Source organism: Pararge aegeria, chromosome 5 (assembly GCF_905163445.1).
Source record: "Pararge aegeria chromosome 5, ilParAegt1.1, whole genome shotgun sequence".
In the NCBI taxonomy this organism is placed as follows: Eukaryota; Metazoa; Arthropoda; class Insecta; order Lepidoptera; family Nymphalidae; genus Pararge; species Pararge aegeria.
This window is the reverse complement of record NC_053184.1, coordinates 13,692,529-13,715,027: the sequence shown is the minus strand read 5'-3', so window position 1 is coordinate 13,715,027 and position 22,499 is coordinate 13,692,529. Positions and strand designations below refer to the sequence as shown.

General features: G+C 35.8%; 1 protein-coding gene across 1 annotated transcript in view; it reads left to right on the top strand.

Annotated features, from left to right (window-relative positions):
* Positions 1-22,499, top strand: part of LOC120623812 (gamma-aminobutyric acid receptor alpha-like) — a 37,438-nt gene that overhangs the window by 14,642 nt on the left and 297 nt on the right. The window contains exons 2-10 of the mRNA XM_039890069.1: positions 11,681-12,030; positions 12,140-12,207; positions 13,565-13,785; positions 15,632-15,714; positions 16,316-16,450; positions 18,720-18,847; positions 19,974-20,159; positions 21,134-21,265; positions 21,768-21,954. Coding sequence (XP_039746003.1) covers positions 11,681-12,030; positions 12,140-12,207; positions 13,565-13,785; positions 15,632-15,714; positions 16,316-16,450; positions 18,720-18,847; positions 19,974-20,159; positions 21,134-21,265; positions 21,768-21,954 — 1,490 coding nt within the window. The remainder of the gene's footprint in view (positions 1-11,680; positions 12,031-12,139; positions 12,208-13,564; positions 13,786-15,631; positions 15,715-16,315; positions 16,451-18,719; positions 18,848-19,973; positions 20,160-21,133; positions 21,266-21,767; positions 21,955-22,499) is intronic.

Below are 22,499 nucleotides of genomic sequence, written 5' to 3'. Positions count from 1 at the left end.
ACGTGACAAAATAATGGTACATATTGAATAGCATCAGGGTATCATACACCCTGGCCATGTCCCTACTAAATAAACGTAAATGTAACCATTTCTCAGGACAAGCTGCGTAAGAAACAAGACATCCTGAATGTGTAATCTCAAACCAGTCTTAAACTGTTACAAAATGATCAAATAATGCATCAAAATATGAAGATTTATTCAGTAAAATTGTAGGCAGTGCTGCCGGTAAAATAAAATTGTAGTTAGAGAAATTAAAACAGGTAACTCATGACCAAAGCTTACAATCAATCGCTTACCTTGTGGGAAAAATCTATATAAACGATGTAAACAGCCATTATATTTCAAATGTCTTCATGATATTTGGCCATGTTGCAGAATTAATTCCATATTAATAATGAGCAACGCAGCGACTTTAAGACCAATGTTAATTTTGTCATTGCAAACATATTTACGTTCATCGGTGAATTCCAGGAGTTGAAGATTGCGCTCAACAGAAATTCCGGACACGTATCAAAATGATCGATCTAAACAAATGTTGGAGCTGCAATCTGTTTTAGAGACATATCTGCCATACTTCGGGAACGGTTTAATGGCTCTCGGCTACGTTCTCGAACAGTTTCAAACTGTGGGGCCCCCTATACCGAGTGCTTTAGTACTCCTCGGGCATCTTTGCTCTCTAACTAATCCTGAGTCTCTGTCCTCAAAACGTTCCATTTTTAAAATAATCAACGTAGTATTCTTAATAACAAATATTATAAAATTTCTAAGCGATGTATTAGGAGCATTCAATAGAATTAATGTGTAAAGATTTCAATACAATAAAATTGTAATCGATTAAAGTACGAATTAATAAAAAAACACTGCACTAGAGTCATGTTTCATTTTAATTAATAAATTCTCAGTAGGTTACTGGCAAGAGTTGGTGTTGTTTCGGCCCCGTGTTTTTTTTGTGACTTTAAGGGTCTAGGTGACTAAATGCCTCTTCTTCTCTATGAGATAAGAAAATAGGCATCTGTCCAGCAGCAGCATGGACGTACTCATAAAACCTCCCTCCCCTCCCCACGGACATCTTGCAGAAATTGTATGAACTCTTAAAAATGTATGGCAGCCAAGCTACAGATAGACAGACTGTCATAATTTAAAGAAAATACAGTTTTTGCTTCTGTATCTATTAAAGGGCACTCTAAAAAAATATCCAATGTAGTAAAGACTAAAAAAGTAGTAAAGACTGCCTATAAAGCCGAATCATTTGCATCATGTTTCATGTCTACAATCTCAAATAAATCTCACTTAGCCCCCCTAGGCCAGAAGCTGGGTACGCTCATGACCAGCAGGTCACTAATGTGTTAAGATTGGAGACACCTGAACTGAGATCTCAACCGGACCTGAGCATATGAAATAATGTAAAATTCAACTGGCAAGGAACTCTTGTTTGATCGTACCTACTTCTACGCTTCTCACTATAAAGATAGTCAAATAGTCGTTCTTTCATCAACCCTCTGTTTAAAATTAACTCTCTCCGCTGATAAGATTAATTTATGGAAGAAGGTCTTCAAGATAATTTTAATTGGCTACGTGATGATAATGTTGACAAAAGCAAATTAAAATCTGTCTGTTATGATTGAAAGTATTTTAAAAATAACTTTAAACAATAACTCCACTTTTCGCTATAGAATGGCCTAATTTAAAAGCTTTTACACAGTAATAGTCACATTTGGATTGGCGCAGTGGGCCTGCTCACTGCGTCCAAGGCATTGGGTTCGAATTCCACATCTGGAAACTGTTTATGTGATGGTGAATGTTTTTCAGTGTCTCGGTGTTCATCTGTAAAATATCAGTCTTATTAGTACCCATAACAAAAGCTGCACTTACTTTGGGGCTAGATGGCGATCTGTGTATTGTCATAGTGTATCTATTTATTATTTATTTTTTAAGTAATAATTAAAGACATTTATTCTCAAAAGAAACAGTTTCCCTTAATGAGAAATTAAAAAATTAACATAAAGAAGTGGTAATATATTATCTAGTTTAGTGTGATAAAGAAACAAAAAAAACACAAAAATACAAAAGGTGGCGCGTTTATAAAAAATTTAAACAATGCTTTTTTAACTTGTTTTTAAATAATTTAAAAGATTTCTCGCAAATAATCTCTTTGGGTAGACTATTGTATAGTAGTGCTCCCTCAACCTGTATAGTTTTACTGCCATACTTAGTTCCAGTCTTGGGTAATCTTAATTTACGCCTATTTCGTGTATTAAGATGTGATTTAGTTTTAAACGTAATTTTTGTATGTATAACTTCGGTAAGTATTTTTCTAACTAGTATGCATGTTTTGTATTTATACAGCTGGCTAAGGGAAAAAGTATGTTAGTTTTCTTGGAACTAGGTTTTCAAGAGTTTGTTTTGAGAAATTTGAATAATTTTGAGGTTTGTATCATATGCACTTCCCCATATTTCTATGAGGTATTCTAATAAGGGGCTTACTAATGACTTGTAAATAATAGTACGGACTTTTTTTGGGTATACATCCGGTAGATCTTCGCAGGGCTCCAGTAAGTGATGCTATCCTTGCTTGGATATATTCTATATGACTACGCTACGTTAATTTGGAGTCTAAAACTAATCTAAGGTACTTTTCCGTGTCTGATTGTTTGAGTACTTGGTTATTTATAGTGAGCGGATTAAAAGTGGGAATTCTTTTATTTTTCGCAGTAAAAAGCATATACGACGTTTTATCAACATTTATAGTTAGCAAATTTAGTTGAAACCATTCATTCAAAGAATGTAGGTCGCTTTGTGCGTCTGGTATTATTTCATGTATTGAATTTCCAAAATAGAATAGGCATGTATCGTCTGCATACAACGACACCTCTCCGGCCAGCCCCAAATTACCTATGCTATTTATGTAAATCAAAAATAACAAAGGACCCAAAATAGACCCCTATTAGACTAGATAATATATTACCACTTCTTTATGTTAATTTTCGTGAGTAATTTTGAGAGTAAGTGAAACTTTAGTCAAAAGTAGTTCATGTCTTTAAACCTAAGTAATAATTAACCGGCAAAGCAGATGACCCACCTGATGGTAAGTTGTAAAACAGAGCAATACTCATGGCATGCAAGGAACAGGTCCTGTAACGTGCCGCCCTGTAGCCATCAACCAGAAGCGTAGGTGTTAAGCCTCATGGCTAGCCTATGGCTACCACGCCAATCAGACCGAAACACAGCGTTGCAACAATGCTGCTTAGCGGAATGAAGAATAACAGAAATAAGCATGGTGGTACTTGGTAGCACTTGCCCGGACGAGCTCTGTCACAAAAAGCTTATCTATTAGGTACTAGGTAGGTTTCAAAAAATAAAAATTTACTTTACCTTTGCATTATATCTCCGATTTACAAGCTGTATATTAAACTCAACGTAGGGCTGCCTGGACGCAGAAATTCTAATTTGTAACTTTTTGTATATTGCATATTAATATTACATATAAGTTTTTTTTTATTTAATTTAGTTTTTATTTATTCTGTTATGTAATAGTGTAGATGGGTCATGGCCAAATAAAAATAAATAAATAAATTATTTATATTATTAAATCATCATCAATCATATAACATCTGCTGGACTAAAAGACTCTCCCAACTTGTGAGTTACGCTGCCCTAAGTAGGATAGACAATATCGGACAATCGGTTTGGTTTTAAAAAAAAAAAACTGCATCGTTAGTGGTCTCAGGATGTGAAAATATCTATTCCGATACAATACAAGAAAATATGTACCTAAGTAAATATTTGAAGTGTATTATTAAAAATGAAATCAACATTGTCAAAAGCATATTGGTCTGAAATGACTGTTCGCCTCACTTTTGTATTAAACAGAGAGTTCTTGGAGGTATCGATGAGTGCTCTCTGTTACCAATGAGAGTCTACAATCAAGGCTTTGTAGATGTTACAAAGGGAAAATATTTTTTATTTTTGAAACAGCATCGTCCAATGTTTTATCGTTAACTTCTTAAGTATAATAAATAATGGGCACGTTGATAAAATAGTTGTCAGTAGACTCAAAAGATTTTCAACTGGCGCCACAAAAATGTTAAAAGAATGCGGGTTTTAATTAAACTTAAATTTATTTAATTGGACGCGATAAAAATACCTATGAAGTACATAAATGTGAAATGTTTCAAGTCTTCTAGAGACATACCTATTGTATCAAAGAGAGATTAGGATACATTGGCCTCAGTCTGCTAAATGCAATTGTGTCCCAGTGACTAAAAGTAATAATAAAAAGTTTTTTTTTTTCTGGTAATAATGGACGGACCAAGCAAAAGGTCCATCTGAACACACAGCACTACAAAAATGTTGCTTTGGTGCATAAATAAGCATTGCGTTAGTACTTCCTAAGACGAGCTCTATCACAAAAAACTCTGCTACTACTAATATAAGGTATGCAAATAACAATCTTATTCGTTATTCGTTATTGCACATAATTATCTACGTCGAATCAACCATACAATAACTATTGTTTTGTCAAATGGACAAATCACACGCTAAGAGTTCGTTTTTATCATTTTGGTTACCAAATTTACGGTAGGCATTAATAATTATAATAATTTTTATTTACAGACAAGATATCCATTTCTTGTCTGTAAATAAAAAAAAAAAAATTGAAATTTCATTACTTTTATTAGACCTATAAGCTATGTCAGTATTCTATTTGGCAAACTTTCCATTTACAGAGCCTTGAGAAAAAACGTGCATGCCCAACCAGTGCTGCTTAAATGGATTTATGTTGAAGCTGTCGCGCATTCTGCTCATCGCTGATGCTGCTCTTTTGCTCTGAATACCATAGAAATCATTGATTCGAGCTTGAGCAAACATCAGAGATGCACTACAGAAACGCGACAACCCCATTAACACTGATATTACTATATAATATTACTATATAATAGTAATATCAGTGTTGATAGTAGCACTGCACTCCAGTATAAACTGTATATGTACTTTTTCTCAGTCGGTTCGCTCTTGTCAGAGCGGTCGTGGTCGTCACTAAGTGTTGTGGCACGCTTGACTATTCGAAACCACTCCTCTCTGGCAGCTGCTTTTCTAGCACACTCATGTAAGGGGACAGCCACTGCAGCCTTTATTTGGTCAGCCCATCTCATGGGCGATCTTCCGCGTGATCTGGTGCCCTCGATTCTTCCTTGGATAACCAGAAGTTCAATGGAGTCGTTGTCTCTTCTTGATACGTAACCAAATAAAATGTGAATACGAGCCTGTACTATGCCGAGTTCTTCAAGAACGGACTTATTGGTCAGGAATGCATTCCGAGGTATTCTTAACATTCTTCTCCAGTACCACATCTACAGAATGTATATCTTTTTCTTCTCACTCTCCCGTAGGGTCCACGTTTCCGAAGCATAGGAATATGGAGAACACAAGTGCTCTAACTACTACTGTTTATGTACTAGTGTTTGCAATTAGCCACGGTCATAGGCACCCAGTGTCTATAACCGTGGCTAATTGCAAACACTAGTAGGCACCCAGTGTCTTGGAAATTTCTCGACGCAGATGACATCAATAGAATGGCCTATGTACCATTAATGTAAGAATTTAAACATCTTAACTTCGTCAAGTCGTCTTGAGTTTTACTTCAGAAGTATAGAATCTAATTGACAATAACATAAGTTCGAGGTAATATATTTCTATTATAGAAATCGCACCCCTAATTACTTATTTCAATTAACCAGGTTCAATATGTTCTAGGAAGTTACAAATTGATATTTAATGAAACTCATATTAATATCCATTTAATGAGATATTATTAAATAATATAGCATATAGGCATAAAGTAAGAATGTATGTGTCTTCAATATTCCATTATATAAATTCCTAACTTCACTGAGTAATCTTCAAAACTATACAAGTGAAGCTTCAGCTCGCACCAATAAATACTATGTGTTGTAAACTTTAAGTGGCAGGAAAATTCATTACCGAATCGAAAAGGCAAGGTGTCGTGCTTGTATCTTATCTTATCCTTTCGATTCGGTTTTCGTTGATAAAGATAAATAAATATACCTACTACTACGACAATACACACATATCGATGTGTGTATGGTCGTGTGTAGGCTGTGGGTTCGATTCTCAAAACAGGAAAAATGTATGTGATGAACATGAATGTTTTTCTGGTGTTTATCTTTATATTATGAGTATTGTATGAGTTTATTAAAAAAGTTATGAATAATAAACACATTTTTGCTGTTTTTGCTAAAACCCACAGCCTTTGACTTAGAGTACTTTTTCGGGAGACGTCAGCCACCTATTTGACCTGCACAATATAATAACCATTCATTCCCATTCCCCATCTTTGAGACTTTGAGGTTTCACTGGTGTTCCGGCATCATACCTAACTTAAACCAACCTTTTTGTGGATCTGACAATATATTTCTGCAGAAGGTTTGTCAGATATTCTTAGCTTAGTGTAGTAATCCCTTGCAGTTCCCATCTTACCAGCGCGTACATGAGGCACTCAGCCATTAAGAGGAAACTGGTTTCCACCTAATAAGATTCTAGACAAGATATGTCATTATCTTCTTCCTCTTATTATTGTGAGATATCTATTTAACAGGCAGTGTTGACTGTTGATATACTTTATACCAGTGATATATTGGTTTTCTTTTATAAAATAAGTTATTTTGTCTTCTTATTGCGTCGAAAAATTACATCTCATGTTCTATTCTGTTTGTGTGATTCCCTCTATCACTCTTTTTATGCTATTATACAGAATGGATGAGCAAGGCTCAACTCTGTAAAATTGAACGTTTGTTCTCGTTCTTGCTAACAAGCAACATAAAATCATAATCTAATTATTTTTTCACCAACTCGCGTCGGCCTCCAGGATTCGGGCTACCTCTATGCAAAATTTTTCAACATCGGTTTTGTTGTAAATACAGCTTGTATACACAATTCTTTTTTTTTTAATCCTGCGGGAACTGTCCCAGGGAGCTCTCGCTATGTTGATGTGTACTGTGCAAAATATCTCGCTATGGTTAAGCCGAGCATAGATTAAAAACTAATAAACAAATATACACTCTTTCGCATTTATAACCTAATTACTAATGTAGATCAACGAATAAAACTTGACAGATAATTCTATCTTTATAGATAGCCGTATACTAAAGCGCTATAACGTAAGACAACATAAACGGTTGCTTGTGTAGTCGTGTCACGAAAAGATTAGGTTTCCACTGAGATTTACGGAGTTCAAAGCTCAGCTGTCTAGCTCAGCTTTATTATATGGATTTTACATAGGCTACTGCGGTCTTCGTTTTACAAGGCGAGTGTAATCGTGGTTATGACAAGTAATACATTTTATTATTATATAAACTAAATATATACACGCTTTCTCTTTTACATATAAAATAAGTAGTCGCACTACTACGAAACTGCTAGACCGATTTTTATTAACCAATGATAGATATGAGAATAGTTCGGAAATTATATTACGTATCGCAGGGTGAATAATTTTATCTTTATTTGATTTGGGTTTTTTTGGATTATTTTTGATTCAAAGTTTATAGAAAACGTAAGCTTAAAAAAAATCCTATAATAACGTTAAGGATTACTTAAACGATAAAAAAGCTTGGGTGTGAATTGCTCTAGCTTCAAAGCTTAATATAAATTTACTGTGAGATGGTGATAACAAAAAAAAAAAATTTACCCGGCTAACTTTGTTGTGGGCTCTTCTTAGACCAAGGCGCGTTTGGAACCCTCGTAGCTTTAGGTTTAAGTTGGCGAACGAAGTTATCACCATCCCTTTACAATTATGTAAACATATATGTTTGAATGCTTCATAAGCCAGCCATAGGCCTACATGAACAAAGAAATTTTGAATTTTGAATTTTTACCTGCACTTAGCCAGTGTACTGGATGCCCTGCAGTGGGCCGGTGGGTAATGGATAAATATTGATGATAGATTTTTATAAGTAGCAAAGTAGTATAAAATAAGATCCATAAGTATATATTAAGATGAAGGGGCAGTAGCGATCAACGTCAACATAACTTTTAGTTACACTGACGCGGACGCCGCCCTCGTTCGCAGTAAAAGGCTGACCAACTTAAATGTTTAAAGAAGTTTTCTTGGACTTTCGTGGAGTGAAAAATATTATGTACACAATATTGCTTTACTCTGACTTCTTGTTTGATGTTGACGTCATAATATTAAGTGCATATAAAACAAGGCGATCGCCTTAAAATTACTGAGTCTAAGGGGGTCGTGATAATTTATCTAGTTATGATAGTAAAATCAAAAATGTGGTCTAGGCTGTAAAGTAGCAAGTCAAAAATAGTAAGCAAAAAATTCAAAATTTATTGATGATACTTTATTTTATTGATTACTTTACAGTTTGTTCGATGATATATGTTCGCATAGGTCTTTAAAAAATGGCATTTTGAATCTTGTTGCCGCGGCAGGATTTATTACAGAGTAGTGCAGCCGGAGCTGTAAAATTAAACTGCAAGCGCGCAAGTTCGGTCGCTCTTCTATCGATATAGGTACCTGTTCAAACATTAAAACAAACTGTTGCAGCTGACATTTCCGGGCAATGGATGTGGAAACATAATCTTCCTTTTCTTAAATAGATAGATAGATCTTTATTTGCATAGTACACACTTTTACATAGAGGTCATTTCAATATCAATTGCGAAGTCACAGTGTATTGCCATTAGCTGGCGTGCAAATATTACAAGAAATTGGTTACAATTAACACAGAATCAATTTAAAAACATGCAATTTTAATACAATACAATAATACAATTGCGGTAATAATAATTAGTGTAAAATACATAAATAAAAATCAGAAACATTAAATCTTAATTTTAAAGAATAAAATCATTTTGAATAGAAGTACCTTAGAAAACTTAGAGGGGTACAAACGTAGCCCGTTGCCTGCCTGCCAGCGTTTATGATATCATTATAGAACAAATGACAGTTTCACGCCTCTCTATAATTTTTTTTAAAAAGTGGGTCAATATTTAGATGCAACTGTATTATCATATCATCGACAGCGACTTCTGGGATGAATTGAACTGATTGCTCGTTTGCTTTTCGATTGATAAAGCGAGATCTACTTTTGCATAAGTTTACATTCGATCAGCAACTCCATGATTAACTTCATGAAGATTCAACTTGATAAGGTAATTCAATTACATCCTTAATCCTCAGTGATAACTTTATCAGTTACCAACTCTGCTCACAGATTTATACGCGTTTTATAGTCTCGTGTACTTTTAGTGATGTATGTTTATTTATTTGTTTGCTATCTATTTTCGGCTTAACTATGCACCGATCTCGACGAAATTTTTCACTGGGACATTTCATTTTGACAAACGTATCACAAACAAGCGGTTCCTGAGGGATTTTTTTAATAGAAACCGACCTAAAGGACTTCGCGGAAAACAGCCAGTTAGGTACTTCTAGCTGTAGGACTACTAATTTATCATAACAACTCATTAGGTGCTAGCCCACTACAGGGCACAGGTCTCGTCTCACATTGAGAAGGGTTTAGACTGTATTCCACCATGCTGTCCCAGTGTGGCTTGGTTGACTACGCACGCCTTTGAGAACATTATGAAAAACTCTCAACCAGAGACACGAAGGTTTCCTCACGATTTTTTCCTTCATCGTTGGAGCATGTGATATTTAATTGCTTGAAACGCACATAACTTAGCAAAGTTATAGATGTGTGCTGGGCACATAATTTAGCAAAGTTAAAGATGCGTGCTGGGATTTGAACTCGGACTTCGAAAGCGGAGCCCAAGTCCTAAACACTGGGCTATCACCGGTGGCTGTCTAGTACCTGATAAGTCATACACAAAGACCAAAAAGTGCTTCAGTTATACATACTTTTTTAAGCTTTTTTGAGAGAGAGAAATCAAGTTTTCAATTTTTCTAGGAAGTGGAAAACTGGGGAACTAACAACTTTATTAAAACAGTAGAGCTCTGTCGAAGTTTAAGTGGGAAATAGCGTAACTACCCGGTAGCTTCCATACTTGTTCAATGGGTACTGATTCTGACAGGTGCACTCGGGACGTTACTTTCAAAAGCTACCTACCAAATTATAAAATCATTCAGCTTACCGAAACAATATATATTTTCGTAAAACTTTAAAAAGGCAATGCTCATAAATAATTGTTACATTAAAGAAATAAAGAAAATATGAACAAATATAAAAAGTGGTGATAGTTCCGACTGGGGCACCAGGTTTGACCCCGATGGACTACGGCCTAAACCATTCTCATTCTGCTTCCATGCCCTGTCGTTGGCGCTTAATCTATACTTGTAATAAAACTGTAAGTACAAAGAATGCTATGGAATTCAGTATATTAAAGATATTTTGAAAATTTTTTGGAGTGCACTGTATATGTTTTTTATTATTGTCTGCCTGTCAGCGTCCTGGCTACTACTGAAATAATTCAAATGTAACTTTGTAACTTGAGTCCACATTTTGAGATAGGACATAGGACACTTTTTATCTTGAAATACATCACAGTTACTTCGGGAGACGGAGTGAAAGTGTTTGACGATTTTATACTAGAACTCCGTGAAATGTAAACGATATAGATCATTATTTTTGTATGTGATAGGTTATGTTTCTGTATAATTTTGCTCATATTTCGTGTAGATCTGATGCAAATGTTTCAAATGGACAGAACTCTTCAGCGAACAGCAAACATTTGATGCGAACACGGCTTAAGAATATTGAATACATAAAGGACCGTCTAAAAAATATTCAAAAAATTCTGGGTTAACTTTCTGCATACGAATTAACTAACGATGCGATATTTGTTGTATTCTTTGTTTGTATCTAGTCAAGTATTTTATAAAAAATACCTTTTATAAAATACCCGAACACATAGAAATGCAATCAGACGTGACCCTGTTTTACATAATCCAAAACAAAAAAGGGTACCAGTGCGTTTTCCATAGTTGTTACGGAATTGCATATTTACGCAAACGGGTATTTTACATGCCTTTTTTTAAAGTGTTCCTTTGACACTTACAAAAAAAAAGGCAGGCATAATGCCTTTTTATTTTTGGTTAAGGTACCTACTATGACGGAATCTCTTTAGTCATCATTAATCAAAAGTTACCAATCTGTAAGCAGATTTTGCCAAAAAACGTTGCTTACCTCGCTGGCGCAGTGGTAAGCTCTGCGGTGTGGTGAAATGAGGCTGTGGATAAATAGGAGGTCCGGGTTCGATTCCCGGCAGGGGCAATTGGGTAATTCATAATTTCTGAATTTTCTCTTAGGCCGCGGCTAGTACCACTAGCAGGCCAGCCGGTTACCATCTTACCTTGCATCATCACTTACCATCAGGTGAGATCCAGTCAAGGGCAAACTTTTAATTATAGAGCCTTATTTTTACCGAAACAGGAATTTGATTCACTTAACCTACTTAGTTGAAATTATCAAAATATTAAGTTAAATGTGTAAATAAAAATTGAGTAATTTTTTCACTTAGCTTTTAGTTTAAGAACTACTACTAACTTTAAATTTTTCTCTTACAAATAATTATTTTGTTTTATTAATAACATTAATAAATCCTTTACTCATTCATTATTGTTAAATTTCAAAACACCTTTTTTTTCCTTCATTATACTTACCTATTTTATACAATCTTTTTGATACAGCTGTCTAATCGTGGACGCTAAAGGAGCAATCTACTTGACGACCAAAAATGGAACATTCCCAATAACGCTGACATCCTTCAAGTCCCATGAAAGCGTTGCGGGAAGAGCCACTCCAAAGATTTTATCTACAACCGCTAAAAATCTGTCAAGAGACGTTGAATACTGGGATGAAAGATCTGACGCACTACTCTCGAGCTTTGTCAACGATACCTATGAGGATATCGAATCCAACGAGTGGAAATTAAATCAAAAGAGAAGCATTAACGACGCCGTATCGAAAAATATCACGTTGGTTCTCGAAAATCTATTGAAGAATTATGAAAATTCCCAACTACCCACTCACGGAAAAGGTACGTAAACATTGCTACTCGCAAATTTATTGCGTTAAGTAATTAAAGAGGGAAATGGATAAGTTCTAGCACTCTTAAAGAAACACGACCCTATTTGTTTTGTTAACAGGCTATCCTACTGTCGTCCAAACGAATATATTGATACGAAGTATGGGACCAGTCTCTGAATTAGATATGGTAAATATTAAAAGCTGCAATATTTGTATTTACTTATTTAAGATTTCAATTAGAATAGCTACGGGTTCCAAACAAGTCAAATCATTTAAATCGTATTAGCAACTTTTATTTTAAAGTAGCTGCAAGTAGATTTTTTTATTAATAAATATACTACGAAAATACACACATCGCTGTCTAGACCTAAAGTAACCGTAGCTTGTGTTATGAGTACTAAGGTGACTGATGAATATTTTTATGAATAATATTCATGAATACTTGAAATATACTGATATTACGTAACTATTAGGGTCAGCAAAGGCAGTGCGCCTGTATCGTCGAGCACATTTTCCTCAGTTAATTAGAATATAAAACAATATAATATCTTTAGATTAATTATCGGTCTCTGCTGCGCTACAACTGAAAATCGCAAGCATACGTTTAAAATTTGCTAGTAGTAAACTTCGCCCAATAAAGGCATGATGACTAAATTTTGAAAATTTTTTTGGTGTTTGGAGATATTTAATGTAGCTACTTACAATAGTAATAATATTTAAAATAAATATTTCCCGCGAAAACGCTCTGCGTATCATGGCCGCACTCCTGATGTCCGCGTCATAGGCAAATTAGAGCTATATTCAAAGTCCTTGTTCCATAACAAAAGATTTATAGATCATAACACAAAACTGAGCAACTGATAGTTTGTTATCACAAAATAGTTTCACCTGCAATTGCGGATCGCTACATATTGCAGTTTTATTTATTGAAAATAAATACCAGTCTGACTAAGAATATAAATAAAAAACCTTTATTCATTAATACAGAATATTATTTCATTACATTTATACAATATTTTATCGATTTTTTGTGACACTCATCATGCCTCTTCAATGATATATTCATAACAACTATTAGACTATATAAAAAAACTTGCCCAATTTACGAGGAAATATTTTTTCCGTTTTGTAGTTGCCGCATTTAAAAGAGCTTAATGATGGTTTTCTATATTGTACTAGTTGGAACGTAGCGGATTTCAATCATTATTCAAAGATACCTAACATTATTATGCAATAAGTAGTTAATGCTTTCTAAAATATAATAATTAGTTGCATCAGATGTTTGTTACCTGCTTACTTACTATTAACAACTGTACTGAATAAGAAATTTAATCTATCCTTCTCTAACTACTCGTAAATGAAGTAAACGTACTGCGTTTATCCTCGGAACGGAAGATAAAAAAGGAAGGACAGCCCTTTAGCGGGTCAACGCATGGTTTCTATATGCAGTGTGCGTTTAGTTTGCGGCTTGTTATAAATAAGTATTGCTATTGCGATTGCAACTGCGGCTTACCGCAACCGGCCTTCATAACTTTTCATTGCAGGATTATTCGATGGATTGCTACTTCCGACAATACTGGCGAGACACGCGTCTCTCTTTCCTCGGCCCGATAAGGTCCTTGTCGCTCTCGATCAAAATGCTGGAAAGAATATGGCGGCCGGACACTTACTTCTACAACGGGAAACATTCGTATGTCCACACAATCACTGTGCCCAATAAGTTGTTGAGAATCAGTCAGCACGGCGACATTCTTTATTCTATGAGGTAATTATATAAATTTTAATTCTGCTTTGCTCGGGTGCCCTTAGTATATATGTATACGTATATCTCTTAAGCAATTAAAATATCACTTGCTTCAACGGTGAAGGAAAAAATCGTGAGGAAACCTGATGATGCCTAAGAATTCTCTATAATGTTCTCAAAGGCGTGTGGAGTCCAATAATCCACACTGGGCCATGGGCCAGTGTGATGGACTACAGCCTAAACCCTTCTCTATTTGGGGGAGACCATTTATCGTGCCCTGTAGTGGGCCGGTAATGGGTTGATATGATGATGACTATGTAAAACTCTTATATATAGTACCTACGGTTTGCCAGGATTGTAACTAGACGGCCCATCGTCCTAATCATTAAATTCATATGTTACTATCGTAACGCTGGTCCGAATAGTTGGAGTCAAAATGGTCATACTTATTTAACTCAAATGTTTGCCGTCTTAGTTGTGCTATTTTTCATTTCAATATATTTGAGATAGTCTTTTTTATCTATTGTTCTTACAATGAATTACAATACTTACAATGAATAAGAATACTCACTATCCCAATTACGTAGGTACCTATTAGAATCAAAATAAGTGCATCTAGCGGTCGTTCCAATTTCACCAAAATACATACTTTCAATCTAAAATGAAGAAGAAAACACTTGACAAGTAATAAAAAGTCCATAACTGATGCCTACCTAAATTTTATATCGGACGAAACGTGAAGAGTGAAGACTTATAAAAATGATAAAGGAGAAAATATAATTAATGTTATAGTCGCTGAAAAATAGAACTTTCATTTTAATTGACATCGTGAAAAATACTACGCTCTCGTTACGTCGTCGTCGGCAAAAATATATCAAATTATTTAAGAGTTTAAAATGCGCAAACATTGTGTCAGTTACATCAAGTATATATTTTTTTGGTCTAAGATAATGAAAAATGCAATCACAAGTGATCCTCACTTTCTTTTCCATGGTTTGCTCAGTATAGCCAACCTATTTCCTATACTATTGTACCTATTTCCTTTGAGAAATTGCTTGACCATGTTTAGTTTGCTATATTTGTCACAGACGTGGCCTCTTAACGATCAATGCACATATATTTCAGGACTTTTTCAACGCACATTCAAGGAAAAAACTTAAAAGGACCTAACTTTCAAATAGGTACTTTCTCAAAAAAATATCTCAGCATGTTTGCTGTTTTACCAATGTATAAAAGTTTTGTATGCTGGTATTTCCTTCTATATTTTAAAACTCACTTGTTTCGTGTTCACTCTATTAGGTACAAGTTAGCCCTTGACTACAATCGCACCAGGTGTTAAGTGATGGTGCACTCTAAGATGATAATGTGTTAACCTACTAACCTAAGGGGTATGGTTTTTATCTAAACTCACACCCGTCATCGATTGCTACGCGGCATCACACCGGAACACTATATTTTTTGGCGGCATATCAATATTCATAGGGTGGTTACCAGCCACAGTCGAAGCCTTCCACCAGACAAGACCAGGGACAATTAAGAAATTACAAGTTACTAATTGAACTGACACCGTCTCACATACGAGATAGGGGGGGCTTTTGGTCAGTAGTGGGACGTTAGTGGGCTACGGATGATGATGATGAAATTCCCAAATTGCCCGTGCGGAGAATCGAGCCCAGGACCTCCCACTTATAAGATTACAGCGCTCACCACTTGGCTTACACTTTTGAAGCTTCCAAATTTTAAAATAGAAATCAAGGCCGTGGCGCAAAATATCTACTAGGAATGAAGGAATCTCTATAAAATCAGTTCCCTATCTTACTTCAAAACTTTACTGATAACATATACATTAAGTTCAACTTTACCGCAGGCTGACTATCAAGGCGAAATGTCCTATGGAGCTCCGGAATTTCCCGATGGATCGACAATCTTGCCCGCTTATCCTCGGCAGCTGTGAGTATTCAAACTCGGATTAGGAAACTGGCGGCCGTACGAAGTTATCAGAGCGCGTGCAATCGCTCACAAAACCCCTAAATGCCTGTAAACTAATATTTTTATCGGAAAACAAATCGATGTATTGCTTTGGGAGACTGCCGGATAACCTAGCACTGGGGCGAAAAGCAAAAGTAGATTTTTTAAAAGTGGTATTATTTAGTTTACGAATTAAAGTTTAGAATATAAACTTTTACAGTTTTGAGGTACCTAGGAGATAGTCCTATAAGGATGTATTGTTTTAAACATATAATATCATTTTTTTTTTGGCAAAGGGGTTCGTAGCATTTCTAATAAGGAACTCCTTAGGCCCAGATGTATTGCATCAGCTAATACATAAATTTTAGTGTAGTCTTTAGGGAATAGGTATAACGGAGAGCAGGCTCTGTGGTACTACTGCCATCTAACAAAATCTTCCGTTGGCAGAGGCCTTTAGTATAGCAGTGGACTGTAACTTTTCGCTAGTCTTAGTTTTTTATATATACCTACACATATTTTCCTTCAGTGAATTATACTTCGAACCCCAATAATATATTATAATACTTATTGATTTTTTATACAGATGCCTACTCGAATCAACAGTTAGTTTACCAGTGGCAAAATTCCCAGAGCGTGAACTTCGTACCGGGCATGACTCTGTCACAATTCGATCTGATCAGCTTCCCATACAGAAATTTCACTTTTACTAGACGAGAAGGTAAGTTGTACTTTATTATTAAATCAATAATTTTAAATAGACATTATTTAATTACCAGTGTCAACATCATTAGTATCAACCCATTTTCGGCCAACTATATGACACGGATCTCCACTCAGAAGTACTGGGGTGTAGGCCGGTTTGCCAGCCACGCTGGCCAAGTTCGGATTGATAGAGTTAACACGCCTTTGAGAACATTATGAAGAACTCTCGGGCAGGCAGGTTTCCCAACTATGTATTCCTTCAACGTTAAAGCAAGTAATATTCGATTCATTAAATCGCACATAACTCCAAAAGTTAGAAGTGCGTGCCGGGAATCAACCTGGTTCCTCCTAGGCTATTACCAGGGTGCCATAGGTACACCCAAATGCTGATCGGTACATTCGATTAAGAAATACTTTTTGTACACGTTCCATTTTGACGGGTTTTGCGGATCAAACAATTGTTTAGGCAGTGCAGCCGTTTTATAGAACATTCATCCACTTATATTCGATTACTAACGCTCGGCTGTGCTAATTTATGTCGACCCGACTATGGCCGTAATAATTTTGACAGTAAATCTGAATCTTTGTTTTCAACCCCCGGCGCAAAAACGACGGGGTTGGTATTATTATAACGTTTAACATGTCTGTGTACGTTGTGTGTCTGGCTGTTGCCTCATGTTTCCCGAAAGGATTTTGATTTTTTTTGTTTAAAAGGTAAATTAGACGGAAATGTTTTTAGCTATGTTTTGGGACAGGCTCTGTCCCAAAAACCTACGACATACTACCAAAAAAAAAAATATTTCCGGTATGATATTTGCTTAAGTATATTAACTGAGCGATCAATGCAGACAATGCTTCGGCAACGCCCGAAGGAAGCTCTTTTATATCTCGTCCAATAACTCCTTTCAGTTCCGTACAAACAAAAGACTATGTGTACTCATGCGACTTATTTGTAAGTACTACGTATCTATTAAACCAGGTTATTCATAACTCCTAGAACATATCTAGTCTCTTAATATTAATATTATATAAGAGTCTTTATGAAAGTTTGAACGCGTTAAATCACAGCTCAATTAGATATCCGATTTATAAAATAGGTTATAGGATATTAATTTGTGTTGAAATCCCCAGCTTATTAATATCTTTCTACTAGGTTCAACCCCACTTGGAGTAGCGTGGTGGGTCTAAGCTATATATCCCTGTCTATATGTCTCCTATATCGGGATGGCGGCCTGTGCACAGCTGTGCTGATAATCCGTTTTTTTATTCAAATTTTAGTTGGCCTATAGTCCCAAAATGCCCCTACCAGGAATTGAACCCCCCAATGCGCCAGGGAGCTTGTCAATTTATACCTCTACCTACACTACGACACTTTTAATTAAAAAGTGCCCATAAACATGTTTGAAGATATTCTGAAAGAGGTTTTAAAATATATATCTGGGTTGAAGAAATTTGCTGACGCCATCAATATCGTAGGCAGGGACGAAAGGCACTCGATCCACCTCTCGTGGAAGCTTTCATCCCCACTAATCGCGGCCGTGGCCACCGAGCGTTATCCGCTTACCGTTTAATTTGTGTTCCGTACCTACACTCGGAATGAGGTAATACCAATTCTAACCCGGACAAATCCTTTAGATAAAATATTGTTTACAATAGAATTCATTTTGTTCTTTATTTTATTTTTACGCGTAAGATATCTTTTTTTTTGTGTTGTGTGAGACTTAAGACCCTTTGGTTTTAATTCATACCCCTATCCGGTTTCTACGCAGCATCGTACCGAAACGACGATCGCTTGGCCGCACGTCTTTCTCAGTAGAGTGGGTTACTAGCCACGGCCGAAACCTCCTAAATTCTGTGTCAGTATGTTTGTTCTTTTCCACCTTTGTCAACACTTAAATAGGTACAGAACGTGCGATCGAATGTAGCCGGGCTGACTATTTGGCTCCATGGACTAGTGGTTGACATGATTAATCGAGAATGATGAGGGTCTCGCTTCAATACTTACATGGTATTATTTTTTAAATGTCCTTTCTGATAAAATAAAAAAATTACATCTTAGGTAATATTTGCTTCAAAACTCCTCTCCTATATTATGAGAGGCGAGGCCTGTACAGTGAGACACTAAATTATTATTAATGATGATATATTTTGATTAGTTGATCGCGAACGTCTTCGAGAGCCAAACTGCAGGTCTCAAGGCCAATAAGATCCCGTGTTGTGTACCTAATTAGCGTGATACAGACAGATATAATAAGTCATGACTAGTATTTGCATGTCTAACGCAGGTGATTTCTCAGTGCTGCAAGTGTCGTTCAATCTCCAACGACACACGGGATATTTCCTTATTCAAGTGTACGTGCCCTGCATTCTCATTGTTGTGCTGTCGTGGGTCTCTTTTTGGATACATCGAGAGGTACTTATTCTTACTCTCTATATCTTTCCGTAATTAAATTCCGAACCTACTTTCTAGGCACCTCGGAAGAATGGAATTTTTGCAATTTGTACCTACAGAATCTAGAATATGTTTTACCATGGACTGAACCGATTTCGACGGAAACTTTTCATTTATATTGAGGACTTACCAAAGTATAAATAATAATTTAATAAAGAGACTTTCCGAACCTGTTTTTATGAAGGTAAACGGGCCCTCGGGAAAATGGATTTAAGGAGGTTAAAGGAGATTTGAAAAACTTCTTTAACGTAAAAGTTTTTTTAAAGTATAATACTTGATGGAACAAGCAAATGGCTCACCTGATGGTAAATAGCAATCCATCGCCTATCAACCTGAGGCATAGATGTTAAGCCTCATGCGCCCATAATTACGCGCCCTTCAGACCGGAACGCAGCAATGGCGGCAAAAATAAGCATGGCAATATTAGGTACTTCTCCGAAAGGGCTGTTACAAAAAGCTCTCCTACTGCATGAAAATAAGTCAAAGCAATTACACTACTTTTGCTTGTAGCCACTTTTTAACACGCTTTTATTAGCTTCACCTGTATGTATGTTTGTACGTATGTTTGTAACCGACTCCTTTGAGCTCGATTTTGCCCTACTTTTAACGGTCAGATTTATTTCAAACTTTGTAGACTTATCGAGAGACTTATCTTTGTAGATTGACAATACACTAATCTTAAAAGATTATTCCAATTTTCAATATAAAAAATAAGATTTTTTACTAATTACTACAGCGCCATCTAGACCCTTATGTAAAAAACCTATGGCGTTACCAACAATGTAAAAAACCTATGGCGTTACCGACAGATAGCGTTCGCGTACCTAACAAATTCCATAGAAAACATTAGGCTACTGGATGGTAGAGAGCGTTAGCTATTACTTTTTAATAATAATCACTCTACTCACATCTGGCTTTTTTTACAATATTTTTTTTTTTATTCACACTATTATTTAATTTATATTTATCGAAATTTTTAACACTATTCTTAATTTAAATTTATTAAAATTTATTTTCAATTTTTTAGTTCGGTTTTCTATTAAAAAAGTGGTTTTTAGTTTTTTTTAAACTATTATTTTTACTATAGGCGACTTCTGACCGGGTGGGTCTCGGAATCACAACGGTCCTGACGCTTTCTACTATCAGTTTGGACTCCCGCACGGACCTGCCCAAGGTCCGATACGCTACCGCTCTGGATTGGTTCCTGCTAATGAGCTTCTTCTACTGCATAGCGACGTTACTCGAGTTTGCTGGAGTGCATTATTTCACAAAGGTTTGTCTCGTTATAAACTTTCATTTTTATCATGCAAGATTTTTATTAGTCGACACCAATAAAGGATATATAATAATAGTTTAGAGAAAAATTGTGTATGGGACTTTTTCATTAAACGTAGACGAAAAAACGTTGGCCACAGAGCAAAAATAAAAATAAGTTTTTTTATATGGAGTCCACTGCTACTAAAAAAAATATATACTTTTTAATTAAAGAGTAGGAAAAATAAGTCAAGAACGAATGAGTTGGAGTACATCTACGATCAATTCATTTTTATTATGATTTTAGGATCGATTTCCGCAAATAATTTAGTTTTGTTTTCCGACCTTTTTCAACCTAATAGTTTGAAACCTACCCCAAAGTTATTTATTTAATTCTGAATTTTGAACTTCAACACTTGATGCATTTTTACGCGAGGTACAAATCTAATATGGTTAATATTAAATTTTTGTATGACTTTGTGTAGAACTTATCTACTTATTATATTTATCTAAACGCTTACTACTTATATAGGGTATCTATATAAAAAAATCATAATATAACGCTCGCCTACAATATTCCGTCATATTATTATTTTGTTATATTTGTTGTACTTAGAAATCGTGATTCGCTAATATAATTAATACAGCTTATTCAGTCAGTCGTCAATTTAACCATATAAAATAAAGTACTTTGTATGATTGATTTATACCCGTCTTAAACCTTTAAATTCCGGGAGTTGGTGTAAGGTCGACGCTGTCAAATTAATCCGCTTTTTTTACACAAACTTTATTGCATCAAAACGCAAAGAAACAGTACAAAAAAAACAAAGAAAATAGTACATAGCGTTAGGATGCAAAGGCGGCCTTATCACTTAAAGTGATCTTGTACAGGCAACCTAAGCGTAAGAAGCTATCGGTGAAACGGACAGTGGATGATACACATAGTAAAGATATAATATATAAATCTGATGTTTGATTTTTTGCTATAAATAGGTTGGATCGGGTGAAATTGTTATAGACGACTCCGAGTGGGAGGACCTGATTGAAGAAGTAGGCGGGGACGCCTTCGCAGCTCGACAGCTGGCTGTGAGACGACGCAGTTCTACTAGATCTAGTGCTAATTTTGTAAGTATTTGATACTAGCAATGCACGAGCCGCTATCAAGAATCTTCTTTCCTTCTTAAATGTGGGGTTGGAAGTACATCCCACGCATTTTTTTATCCCGTCATCTCACTATCAATTCCTTATACACGCACTTATTCACACAATCTTTACATATATTGCCTGCCACGATATATAGATTTATCGTGAATTAGATACATTTCACGATAAAACTATATATCGTGGTACGATAAATCTATATATATATATATATATATATAGATACATTTCACGATAAAACATGGTCAGCTTTTGGAGAAGTTCGTACCTATCTAAATCATCGGTGCCAATTCTGATGAACCTACCTTCACAACTTCATAGCGCTGTCGTTTTTGCACAAAAACATAGTACTTAAAAAGGACGGCATTTTTAGACCTGTTTCGAGTAAATTGACCTGATTTAAGATTTGGTAATTATTTTACAAAATCAGATATATATTATTATGCTATACCATACCAACTTCCAGAACTTCCCTGCAACGTCTGATGAGCAGGAATCCACCGAACTGCCAAATCCGCCCACGGAACACACTGCCGTTCGCCTTACAATGGAGAGGACGACGCAGACCGAAGTGAGGGTGCCCCGGTGGAGACAGCTGCTGTACTGCCTCGCTGGGGACGACCAGTACAGGCGACAGAGGCAAAGGGAGGCTGGTGAGTTTATAGAAGGGTGGTATTTTGTATTAAGAAACCTAGGTATCTAGTGCCTGGGTGTTAGTATGTAGTAAGTATTCACCAAATTCGATTCCATTTCTGAGCCACTACAATGACAATAAAGGTTGGGTCACCTTAAACGATTCAGCTCCTGTCAAACAAAAATCACATGGAACAACATTGTTTTAACTTTACTGTTAACCTACTAAATAAGACAAATTTCTTTGTTTCTCTAAAAATCCCTTTGAAGAAAAGGTTGAGCAGCCGTAAATGTTGATGTTGGAAAAGAGCAACTACTAAGTTTCTTGCCGGCTCTTCTCGGTAGAATCTGCTTTCCGAACCGGTGGTAGAGTCACTACAAACATACATACTTGACGTTTCAAAAGTGCTTATAAAGTAGGCCTACTTGAAATAAATTGATTTTGAATTTTGAAAGTACCTACCGATAAATTAACTTGTAGAGGCGTAGACAGCGTAGGGACAATTTTTAAGCTAGCGAAACGCCCCGGCTTCACATGGTTGCGAGTTTTAATTGCTAAAATATG